This window comes from Canis lupus, chromosome 30 (genome assembly GCF_003254725.2).
Source record: "Canis lupus dingo isolate Sandy chromosome 30, ASM325472v2, whole genome shotgun sequence".
Taxonomy (NCBI): domain Eukaryota; kingdom Metazoa; phylum Chordata; class Mammalia; order Carnivora; family Canidae; genus Canis; species Canis lupus.
This window is the reverse complement of record NC_064272.1, coordinates 8,182,612-8,194,962: the sequence shown is the minus strand read 5'-3', so window position 1 is coordinate 8,194,962 and position 12,351 is coordinate 8,182,612. Positions and strand designations below refer to the sequence as shown.

At 51.0% G+C, this 12,351-nt stretch overlaps 1 protein-coding gene across 2 annotated transcripts; it reads right to left on the bottom strand.

Annotated features, from left to right (window-relative positions):
• Nucleotides 1-216: 216 nt before the first annotated feature.
• Nucleotides 217-9,110, bottom strand: VPS18 (VPS18 core subunit of CORVET and HOPS complexes). Of its 2 annotated transcripts, none has more exons than XM_025473156.3 (5): nucleotides 8,691-9,110; nucleotides 7,497-7,638; nucleotides 4,865-4,956; nucleotides 2,839-4,709; nucleotides 217-1,563 (listed from the first exon to the last, which is right to left on the bottom strand). In XM_025473156.3, the coding sequence occupies exons 1-5, from the start codon at nucleotides 8,779-8,781 to the stop codon at nucleotides 838-840; spliced, it is 2,922 nt and encodes a 973-aa protein (XP_025328941.1). In that variant the 5' UTR covers nucleotides 8,782-9,110; the 3' UTR covers nucleotides 217-837. The 2 variants fall into 2 exon arrangements, with proteins under 2 accessions (XP_025328941.1, XP_025328942.1); XM_025473157.3 differs by lacking the exon at nucleotides 8,691-9,110 and adding an exon at nucleotides 8,344-8,484.
• Between the last annotated feature and the right edge of the window lie 3,241 nt (nucleotides 9,111-12,351).

Below are 12,351 nucleotides of genomic sequence, written 5' to 3'. Positions count from 1 at the left end.
GAAGCCTGGAGGCAGAGAGGATGGAGGAGGGACAAGGGAGTGAGCAAATCACAAGAATAGCAAAATCAATTGGTCACATCTCCAGGTGAGGGAGTGAAGGCCACGGCTGGAAAGCGTTCAGGGTCCCAGCAGCCTCCCTGTGGTAACCCCCTGGAAATGACTCACACACTTCTCAGACCAGCATCAACACAAAGCCATCAAGTCCAGAGCCCCCAGTGCAGTGCAGGCAGTTTAATGCTCCCCAACCCCATCACCCTCTCCCACTGGCCTCCATGAGGCCCTCTTCCCCAGGGCACCCCCACACACCAGAGCCCCAGAAGGTGTACACGAGAGGCACCCACCACTGGCATCACCTTTCCCATCCTCTACGTCCAGGGCTTGGAGGGGCTGTCTTTCGGTTTCTGGGACCTAGGGGCAGATATGGGAGAGGCCTTCCTCTGAGAGAGAAGGGCCATGAAGTGAAAAGAAAGAATGCTAGTCTCACTATAGAAGTGAACAGGATGCCTGTGGAAAGTAAAAAGGAAAAGAGGCCTGTTAGATGGAGGGGGGACAGTGATGGGGTCAGAATTCTGACCTCTCTAGACTAAGGCCCTCTACTGGGAGGCAGGCAGACGGCTTGGCATAACAGCAGCTCTAGAGCAGCTCTGAAGAAGAGCGCGGACAGGACAGTGGCAGAACACACTCACGGATGGCACCTTACAGCAACAGCTACTCCCACTCTCCCTGATGCTGTCACAGCCCAGCAGTCTCAACGACTGAGCACAGACCCCCGCGTGGCCTTCCCCAGAGGGGGCGAGTGCCCCCCGCCGCTTGCCCACCCAGCAGGGCCACACCCTCCTACAGCCAACTGAGGTGCTCCTCCTCATAGCGCTGGGGGTCAATGAAGGGCCGGTCAATGGAGCGGATCATCAGCTCCCCACAGTACACGCACTCAGCCGCCACCAGTTCATCCAGGTCAGCCTTAAGCTGCTCCCGACTGGGCCCTGCTGTGGCTGCCCCTGCCTCGGCCTCCTTGGCACGGGCGGAGCCCTTGGTAGGGGCCGGGGCAGCTCCCAGCTTCCGCTGCAGCTCCTCCAGCCGGGCCTGCTTGTAGGCGGGCAGGCCCGGCCGCACAGCCTGCAGCAGGCAGTCAGCATGGAACATGTGGCCACAGAGGAAAAGGTAAAAAGGCCGGTTGAGCAGGGGGAAGTCGCAGGTGGCGCACTTGTCCTGGGGCTCCACTGCCCCGTACCGGCCCCGCAGTTCCTGTAGGTCTCGCCGGATGCGCTGGGCACTGGCTGTGGCCTCCTCCATCTCCCGCTGCAGCTCTTGGATGTGGTGGTTGTAGGCCCTGAGCGAGCTGCAGATCGCCTCCTTGAAGTGGTCGATGGTGACGAAGTCAGGAAAGAAGGGCAGCACATCCTCAATCTTGAGCAGGGGGCAGCTGGCCAGGCAGGCCATGGCTGTCTGCACGTCTTCCTCCTCTTGCACCACGTGCCGAGCGATCTTCAGCCACAGTTTCTTACGCAGTTCCTCGTCCTCCTCAGGCAAGTCGGCACACTGTTTGGCCAGGTCCACATCCACCTGTGGGGAGACCGTGAGGGGTAGGGTCAAGACCCTTGCCCCCTTGGAACAGACTGTGGGAGACACAGACGCCCAGGGGGAACCTGGGCCCCAGGAGAGGTCCCAAGGAAGGATTCCCAACATTCTAGGCAGCAAGAAATGTGGGGGCTTCTGGGGGTCCAGAAAGGAACCTGTCTCAATCACAGGCCTGGCCCTGTCAAAGCTTTGTACAAGCTACCTACGATGAGGGGGCTTTGATTTGGGCAAATTTATTTTATTTATTTAAAGATTTTATTATTTGAGAGAGAGCGAGTGAGAAAGAGCATGGGTGGGGGTAGGGGTGAGAGGCAGAGGGAGATGGAGAGGTAGACTCCCCGCTGAGCAGGAGCCTGATCTGAGGCTCGATCCCAACACCCCGGGATCATAGCCTGAGCTGAAGACAGCTGACTGAGCCACTCAGGCACCCCTGATTTTTTGCAAATTTAAAAATCATTTAGGGGGATCCCTGGTTGGCGCAGCGGTTTGGCGCCTGCCTTTGGCCCAGGGCGCGATCCTGGAGACCCGGGATCGAATCCCACATCGGGCTCCCGGTGCATGGAGCCTGCTTCTCCCTCTGCTTGTGTCTCTGCCTCTCTTTCTCTCTCTCTGTGTGACTATCATAAATAAATGAAGAAAAAAAAATAATTATAAATAAATAAATAAATAAATAAATAAATAAATAAATAAATAAAATAAAAATAATTTAGGAAGCATATTCAAAATACAGATTTTTGGGCCCCACCTTCAACTTTCTAATACAGCAAGTCCTGGATTCAGACCCAGGAATTTGCATTTTCACTAAGCATTTCATATTATCCAAAGGCACGTGATAACTCATGATTGAAAAATGTAACTCAGCACTCTCCCCGCTGGCAGTTGTGACTGTAACGCAATTACTAGCGCTAGCACATGTGTAGAACTTACCAGCAGGGCAGGCACTGTTCTGAGCACTTTCCGTATACACTATGCTCATCAACCCTAGAAGGGAAGTACTAGAATATTATCCCATTTGTGGCTGAATGATCTGAGGCAAAGAGAGGGTTGGAAATCAGCCTGAGGTCATACAGCTTATTAAGTGGCAGAACCAGACTTCAAACGCTGGCCTCAGAGTCCACGTTCTTAAACTCTATACTATAGCACCTTTCCACAAGAGTAGCCAGCACCCTCTAGCCACAGCCCCCCACTCCAAACCCTCAGCATCTGATGAGACTGCTCTCCAGGCCCCTGTGCTGGAGGGGTCAAAACTCATTGGCTCACCTGCAGGGCCAAGTCCACGGCCTCCTCATACAGCTCTAGGACCTTGTAGACGTGGACACAAGCACGGTGGTGGCCGTGCTCAGCACAAAGCCGCAGCGCATACTTGAGGTCGTAATGCACACGGTGTGGGCTGGCCCCTGCCTGCTCAAGGTAGGCCAGCAGTGAGGCAGGCTGGCCTCGGGCATAGAGCGACAGCAGGTAATTGTGAATAGCCTGCTCAGTCTCGCCCAGCACATTCACGCAGAACTCCATGTAGCGGATGGCCTGGCTCACCTGCTGGGCCTCACCACCCTGGCTGTAGTTCACCAGGGCAGGGATGAGCTGCCGGGCGTCCAGGCGGCTGCCCAGCTCAATCCAAGCATCTACCAGCTGGCGAGGAATGTGACGGATGAGGATGGGTGAGAACTTATAGAAGAGCTGGGGGTCACGGTGGCGAGCAAGCACAGCCAGGGCTTCCTCATAGGCCTCGTGCTGGCAATGGTATGCCACCACCCGCTCATAGTCCTGCATGATCACGGCAAAGTACACCATATGTTCCGTGTCCCCATGGCTGGCCAGCAGTTCGTGGATGGAGGCCCGGCTGGCAAAGAGCCACTCTTTGTGGCGGGGACTGCTGAGGAAGGACCGGAAGCGCTCCCGTGTTTCCCGGTATAAGTTCAGGGCCTCAGGATCACCCTGTAGTGCTCCTAGCCGGCTCAGGTAAAGCTCTGTCAGCCAGGTGGTAAGCAGTGTGGCCTGGGTTCGCTCAGCAGGCTTCAAACTGGCCAGTTTTCGCTGTAGGAACTCAGCTAGAGCCTCCTCCTGTCGGGCCTCCAAGAACTTGAGGGCGATTTCCTCAAAGTAGCTCTGAGTCAGGGCATAGCAGCGGGCGCTCTCCAGGTAACGGCGTTGACGAAAACAGAAATCGGCCTCTCGGGCCAGGACAGTGTCCAGGCAGTCAGGCCGCTCTCGGCAATACTCTTTGGCCAGGTCGAAGCGGTTCATGTCCAGGTAGGTGCGCCAGACATCTCGGGCCTCCCGCTGTACGTGGTAGCGGAAGACGGCTCGCTCAGTGTAGGCCCACAGGTGGCCTGTGGAAGAGTCCTTCACCATGTGCTTCAGTGGCCCAAACTTCTCCAGGAAGTGATCCCGCAGCACCACCTGCCCCGTCAGGGTGCACACTGCCTCCACTCGGTCAACCAGCAGCAGCAGGAAGTGGAACTGGGTCAGGACGATGGCCAGGGGTGGGCTGGCCCCAGGACCTACCCCCTCTGGGTACTCCCAGACACGCTCCTCGCTCAGCAGGGAATCGGGGCGCCCACAGTCCAATGCTCCATACAACACGCCGTCCCCCATCATCCAGGCAAAGGCCCGAGGTGCAGAACGCAGTTTGGGGGTATAGAAGGCCAACTCACTGTAGCCCAGACTGCTGGGGAACTCACGGAATGGGGGTGGGTGGTCAGCGTAGGCAGCAAAGAGCCCCGAGAAGCCCTGGGCCTCAGTTCCCTCAGCTGCTCGGCCTATGAACTGGAAGAGGCGCTGCCGGGTGGTGGCGATCACGAAGCCACGTCCATCAGGGCCTCGCTCGGCCTCAAGGGAGCACACAGGTGCTGGACCCCCTTCTTCATTCAGAACATACAATGGGCGGAAGTAGAGATCCGGGGCAGGGCCGAAGAGCCCACCCTCACTGGCAGAGAGCTCTGCTTCGAAGATCTGGCCTTGGGCAGTGCCGACCAGGATGGGGCCTGTGCTGCTCTCACTGCCCAGTGCCTTGTTCCAGCCCACACTCTCCACCAGCTGCCCCTTCCACCGTGCCAGTGGCCGTACCTTCTGTCCGTTACGGTTCACATAGAGGACCTCAGTGCTGCTCAGAGCAATCAGCAGGTGAGAGCCTGGAGTGGGGGAGAGGATGGCACCTTACAGAACACTGCCATTCCCACCCTCAGCCTCCTCCTTGCCTTTACCACTCTCAGATCCCACCTGCTCAGGCAGTGACCTACCCTCTGCTCCACTCGCCCTCCAACCTCAGACCTCCACCACCATTTACCAGTGTGGTCCAGAAACATCTTGTGAACCTTGGCATCATCCTTGCGCCCCAGCTCCACGTGGTTGGGTTCGTTTGCCTTGCCCAAGTCAATGCTGTTGAGACAAGAATCACAGCATCACTCCAGAGAAGGACAGATCATTTTTTGGAATCACAAAATCACAAACCTCTTTATAACTGATGAAAGCCACAGTCCTTCTGCCCTGAAATCTATATTCGCACATAAAATTCTGCATACAAAAAAAAAAAAAATTCTGCATACAATCCCAAGGGAACTCTGAAATACATACAGGGTCCTACTTAAGAACCCTCCACCCTGAGAATTCTTCCGTTTCATTTTGAGAAGTCACTAAACACAAGTCTTTTCCTCTTCTTAGTAGATCTGCAGTACGTCTGGGAAGACAGGCAACCAGATTGCTAACAGTTACTGAGCGGTTTCTATATACCAAGCACCATGCCAAGAGCTTAACCTAGTAGAGCTCCATTAATCTTCAGGATAACCATGGGGATAACCCGGTTGGCTCAGTCGATTAAGTGTCTGCCTTTGGCTCAGGTCATGATCTCAGGGTCCTGGGATCGAGCTTGGAGCCCCATATCCAGAGAATCTGCCTCTTTTTCTCTCTCTCTCTCTGCTCTCCCCCACCCTCATGCTTGCTCCCTCTCTCTTAAATAAAATCTTAAAACAAAAAAAATCTTCATGATAACCCTGACAAGTGTTCCTGTAAGTTATATTTCCCTTATTAAATTCTTTTCAAATTATATGCTCATTCTAAACAATCAAAGATGTATAGTGATTTCTTCTAAAACCTGCCATTCTCCATAGACAAAATTGGTTTTAATGTCTTTCTCCATGCTTACAACATAGTTGTTTCCTCAGTTTTTATGTTTTAACAAAAAATTCTTCATGTTGTGTCTGTATATATACATATTAATTTACAACTTGCTGGGACGCCTGGGTGGCGCAGTGGTTGGGCATCTGCCTTTGGCCCAGGGCGTGATCTCGGAGTCCCAGGATCAAGTCCCACATCACTCGATTGAGACTGTGCCTGTGTCTCTGCCTCTCTGCGTGTCTCTCATGAATAAATAAATAAAATCTTAAAAAAAAAAAAAAGATACTCAGCATTTAAAAAAAAAATTATAACTTCCTATTCTCACTTGATGATATTTCATGAACATTCTACTGTGTCAACAGATACAGCTCTAACTCACTATTTCAAAAACTGCATAATTTTCCCCTTTATGGCTCAACCATAATTTTACCTTTTTCCTGTTGATGGGCATTCAGTTTGAGTCCAGTTTTTCCTACTACAAATAATGCTGCCAGATTACTTTTCCAAAAACATGGTGGCAATTTACACTGTCACCAGCAGCATGTGAGAGTCCTCCTTTGTGTGTCTTCACCAGCACTGTATGTTACTGTTTCTAATTTTTGTCAATCTGATAGGTTAAAAACATGGTACTGTACAACCCAAAGGCTGAAAATATTTTTAGATGTTTACTAGAAAGGCACAGTTCTTCTTTTGTAAATTGCTGGTTTATATTCTTTGCCCTCCCTTTTCTCCTGAAGTGTCTTTTTCTTATTAATTTGTAAGGGTTTTTTTTAAGGAATAGGGATGTAAATCCTTAATCACGTGGAGAAACATCATTTTTTCCACCATCTTTGACCGTGACCTGATTCAAATGCTTTTTCTTATAAGTTTATCATTATTTATTTACTTAACTAATTTTAGAGAGAGAAAGAGAGAGAGTGTGCACACTCGAGTCCACGAGTGGAAGGGGGTATGGGGAGGGACAGAGGGAGAGGGAGAAGAGAGTCTTAAGCAAGCTTTGTGCTCAGTCCAATGCAGGACTTGATCTCATAATCCTGAGATCATGACCTGAACTGAAATCAAGAATCAGATGCCTAACCAACCGAGCCACTTAGACACCCCTCTCTTATTTTTTTTTATTTTATATTTTAATTTTTTTGAAAAGGGAGGGAAGAGAAAGAGGGACTCTCAAGCAAGCTCCATGCCCAGCACAGAGCTCGATGTGAAACTTAATCTCACAACCCCAAAATCATGACCTGAGCCCAAATCAGGAGTCAAACACTTTACTGACTGAACCACCCAGGTGCTCCCATTAAATATTCTTTTGACATTCAGTGTATTTTTTATATTTAAATCATTATTCTACCTGGAACTTATTTTTGTGATATAGAAGCTTAGTTCTGTTTTATCCCAGATAGTTATTCTGGATAAACGATTTTGCTTGCTGACACCTTTGTTATATATTATTTCCACTTAACGTATGTATGTATGTATTTATTTCCAGTTTTATTGAGATATATTATTTCCATTTATAGTGGATTTACTTTAGGACTCTAGACAGTTCCCCTGATCAATATGACTAATTTGTGAGTTGGTACTATCTTTAACAGATGAAGGGACACATTTAGAGAGACTGGGGATGACTTGCTGGTAAGTGGAAATCTGGGATCTGATCCAGGTCTACCTGATTTAACTATATTAATTCTCTTTGGGAATGGATATTTCTGGAAAATTCCCAGACACCTTTCATCTGCAGTGAAAGAAAGGCCCCAGTCAGTGACCACTAATCTACTCCCTACTCCTAAACCTTTTGGGCTCTCACTTACCGGAGTAGTGTGTCCTTGCCCAGGCTCATGCAGAGCTGATTACAAGAGACGACAAGACTGGTAATACGCTCAGAAGGGGTAAAGTCAATGCGCTGCTTCGTGAAGATGGGCACTTCCTTCTCTAGCTGGGCATTCACATACCCTACAGGAAAGGAGGGAATTAAAGCTTAGCTATGGAAAACATGGAGGAAGGACAAGGAGAGGCAACAAAAAAAGTTTCCACCCCACCTTCCCAACATATTCCTAACCTCAAGCCCTTGGTTAAAAGTTTAATTATCAATATATCAAGTAGTCTGCTAATCACCTCAACAATAGGGATCCTGGGTTCTTTTCACACATAATGACAGCCCTGAGGGGTGGATTCTTTGAACCACAGGCCTGCTGCTGCACTGTCATGTACCTGCTCCCAATGGTACCGAGGGGGAAGGGTTGGATGTTTCCCCTTGTCAATCTTGGGCCCAGCAATCCCAGCTCAACTGAAGTATTCTAGATCCACTCTCTCCCCTCCTCCCTGCCCATGCAGTAATGCTCTGAGTCTCCAGAAGAATGAAGGCAGAGGGAGCCCTGGGGAACAGTTCCAATCAAACTGCAGCTTCTTTCTCTCTAGCTTTTGCTCTCATGTTTTTACCATTGCACAAAATATCCCAGCACTTCAGACTCCTCTGCTCACTCTGTCCTACTTTCTACAAAAATTTCCCCTCAACACCAGGCCGCACCCAGATCTAGCAAAGGCCTAAAATAACTTCATTTTTCCCTGTTCAGTGACGAAATTCCCTCTAGAACCAGCCTTCCTTCCCCTACAACATTCCCCTTCCACCATTTTCTTTGACCACTCTCTTCCTCCCACCTCCAGATGGGGCCTGGTAGGAAAAGCATAAGCTCTGGCTGCCGCCTGAAGCCTAGTCTCAGTTCTCTCAACAGTGGCTCTGTAGACAAGTCACTTCCTTATCTAGGTCCCAGTTTCCTCTCAGGACCCTAGTGGCAGGGCGTAGATCACGAGGCTGCTCTTGCTGCTCTTTTCAAACTTCGACCATCCACCAGCTGGGGGCCGAGAGAGCCTGAGGAGAATCAGGGGCCTAGACCTGGACTTGCACCTCCGGGCGATGAACCGGACCTCTTGGAGTTACTCCCCTGATCGTCCCCCGAAGGTGCCAGGTGAGCGGATAGGGTGAGCGGCACCCTTCACTCCCTTACCCGAGTGGGGGATGCCCACGCTGGGGCAGCCCGGCTGCAAGACGGCTGAGCGGGACAGGGAGTCCTCGTATTCATCCAGGATGGACGCCATGGTGCCCGGCCTCTGGGCCCTCCGTCCCGGGCCCAGGGACTACAACAGGGCTTCCCCCAGGGATCCCCGTCGCCCTGGATTGGAAACTACGTCTCCCCAACCGCGACAAGAACCTGACAGATCTTGGCAATCCGCCGCCCACTCCTCCTCTTAAAATTCCCGAGGATTTTCTCGCTCTCGCCTTATAGAGCGAGAAGCCCGGGGAGCCCACCCCCTGAATCTGGCGCAGTCCTGCACCCCGCTCCCGCCCCCTGAAAGATCACTGGCTCCCTTCAGCCGCTTCCAGAAGATCCCAACCTCGCCCCGGCAGCTCAGCTGACTCCCGCCCCCGGGACGCGCGCCTATAACGTAACTTCCGGGTTCTCAGAACCCCACGTCTGCTCGCGTAGGAACGAATCGCGGCCGGCCGCTAGGAGGCGGGGCCAAGGCGGGGGCGGGGCCAAGGCGGGGGCGGGGCAGGGCCTGGGCCGGGTCAGCCCCTGAGGGCGGGAGCCGGAAGTGCTGCGGGAGCTCTCGGCTGGAGGCGGAGCCCCGGACGCGTCAGAGGGGCAGGCCTGCTGGGGGCCGGGCTGGCCCCGCGGAACCCCGGCCCTTCGGTATAGGACCCTGGTGCAGTTCCGAGCTTTGACGCGAGGAGGCAATCCCGGCTTTTTTAGGCTCTTCCCTTACCGGCTCAGCGCCGTCCAGCCCCAGCCTCCGGGCCGGTCTCCGGCTCCCTGCATGCCCAGGCTTTCCTCCCTCGCACCCTCAGCCTCCTCGTCCGGCTCCCGCTCCGACCTCTCCGAACAGGCCGCTGCCCCGGGTCCTCAGGAGATCCTCCCGCCCCTCAATCTAATCCCTGTCTTGATCCTACCGTCACAAGACAAAGGCAAGCAGCTCTGGCCTCTCCTCTCCCACATAGAGGGGCCCACCAGCTTTCCGGAAGTGACAGAGCTGGTGGACTTGGCCAACGCAAGGCAAGTGCTACCTAACCTGCCTCTGACCGGCTCCACACTGGCGAAGGAATGGCCGAAAACGCCAAGCACAGCCCCGGGGTGTGGGACTGCTTCCATTCACGTACATTCACTCATCCAAAACAGCTTTGAGCACCTACTTTGTGCCTTGCCTTGGGCTAGGTGCTGGAGTCACAGATTAAGTACAATACCGCCCTTGAAGGTCATAAATCTGCAGGGACAATGAACCAGTAGATAATGCTAGAAAAGCAGTGGATGGATTTGTTCAGAAGCTCACTCTTTCACAAGTGAGTGCACACTCTCTGCCAGGCACTGTTCCAGGCTCTGGGGGCCTGACAGACAAAAAGACAGACAAAAGTCTCAGCCCTGGTGAGGCTTACCCAGGGACATGGCCATACCGCTGTGGGAGCACAGAGGAGCAAATACCTGGAAAGCCTGCAGGAATGAGGGACAAGTGATCTTGAAGGTTGGTGAGGAGTCCAAAGCCAGTGTGACTGTGTTTCAGTTTCCCTCTTCCACCTGCCTAGGTCACCCAGACCGAGTATGTTCCCTTCTGGGGCCTATGGACTCTACCTTGTTAAAGTGGAAAGCTACTGGCCAGGGTTTCTGCCATCTTAGCTTTAACCGACAGCCTGTGCCTAATGACTAAAAACTCCTCCTTTGCTCTCAAAAGTGTCCAGCTTTGCACTGTATATTGTGTGGTCGCACTACTCAAGCTGAACTTCCTTGCCAAGCAGGCACAGAGGACTGAACGCTCACCAGCCTCCATCGAGGGCTTTCTGGACCTGGAGTGGCCTTGGCCTGGGAGGAGGCAACAATTTATGGCATCCAAAATAACTTTCGATCAGAGTAGGGGACACCTGGGTGGCTCAGTGGTTGAGCATCTGCCTTACGCCCAAGGCATGATCCCTGGAGTCCCGGGATCGAGTCCCACATCAGGCTCCCTGCATAGAGCCTGCTTCTCTCTCTGCCTATGTCTCTGCTTGTTTTCCCGTATCTCTTATGAATAAATAAATAAACTCTTTTAAAAAAAAGTCTCAGAGGGGCACCTGGATGGCTCAGTAAGGTTCCCACTTTCCTGTTGGAGTAGTCCCTCCCAGAACAAAATCACCAACACCTGAATCTTCGACAAGAGCCTCCTATGTAACCTTAGGGAAAGCTAAGAAGATGAGGGATTCAAGAACAGAAAGACCAAGAAGTGCAGTGAACCACCTCTGTTTGGCTGAAAGTACCCAGCCTAGGATGACTATGGAAGAGCAAATGGAAAGAATAAGGAGACATCAACAAGCGTGCTTGAGGGAAGAGAAAAAAGGGTTAAATCTACTGCTTTAGACCAGTCACCCTTACAAAGCCCTTCAGGTTTAAGGGATAATCCATTCATGACTACCCAGCCTCGAAGAAGAGATGATAACATTAAGGAATTGGATACCATGGTTAGAGAAAATGATGTAGAGGGTCCCTGGTGGCTTAGCAGTTTAGCACCGCCTTCGCCCAGGGCGTGATCCTGGAGTCCCTGGATCAAGTCCTGCCTAAGGGTCCCTGCCTCTCTCCCTCTCTGTATCTCTCATGAATAAATAAATCTTTTTTTTTTAAAGAAAATGTTGTAAAGCTGAACCACGAAACTCCTGCAGCAGAAATTGTTCGACTAAAAGAAGCTGAACCTCAAAATACAGATTTCAGCAAAGAGTTAAACTGAGGACATTTTTTTCCAAAGCACTCTTGAAACCTGAACCAAATGGAGTAAGTTCAGAAGAAATGATGGATAAAGAGGAAAACAGAAAATGCCTGAGGATGTTTCATACAGCCCTCAGGATGAGACACAGATCATAAATCATAAAGCAGAAAGCCACCCTGAAGAAAATATGAAGGACAATATTTGAAAAGAAAAGGACAATATTCATGAGCAGGACGAAACTATTTTTTTTTAATATTTTATTTATTTATTCCTGAGAGAGAGACAGAGACACAGGCAGAGGGAGAAGCAGGCTCCACACAGGGATTCCAATGTGGGACTCAATCCTGGATCTCCAGGATCATGCCCCCAGTCGAAAGTCATGACCCGGGTTGAAGGCAGCACTAAACTGCTGAGCCACTGCTAAGCCACCCGGGCTGCCTGAAACTATTGTTTGTTTTTCTTTTCTTTTCTTTCTTTCTTCCTTTCTTTCTTTCTTTCTTTCTTTCTTTCTTTCTTTCTTTCTTTCTTTCTTTCTTTCTTTCACTATTGTTTCTTATCAACAAACTCCTGAAGCTTCTAGAGGAAGTCAAATGATGGCAGTGAAAAGTCTGTCCCCATCTCCTGAGTCCTTGGCATTGCTAGTTCCAGCCACTCAACCACAGCTCACAGAAGGATCCCATTTCATGTGTGTGTAGTCTCAGAAAAACTATACTAACTTCTGTTGAAACCATTCAAAGCTAAGGACACAAACCTTCAGCAATGTGAGAAGATATTGTACAGTATATTTTACATCTATGAAATTCATAGTTCTAACGCTTTAGGCCTCCGAGCATCATTTTATCACTTCTAAAAAATATTTATTCCAAACAGCTTTAATGGCTCATATGTACACTCTGTAATCTCAAGGTTGTTGTTCTGACACCAGCTTGCTGCTATGATTTC

Excerpts from the sequence above, each read along its gene's own strand:
- VPS18 (XM_025473156.3), bottom strand. The coding sequence starts at position 8,781 with ATGGCGTCCATCCTGGATGAATACGAGGACTCCCTGTCCCGCTCAGCC. Across the intron at positions 4,710-4,864 it reads GATGTTTCTGGACCACACTG|GCTCTCACCTGCTGATTGCT; the intron begins GTAAATGGTGGT and ends CCCCCACTCCAG. Across the intron at positions 1,564-2,838 it reads CCGTGGACTTGGCCCTGCAG|GTGGATGTGGACCTGGCCAA; the intron begins GTGAGCCAATGA and ends GTCTCCCCACAG.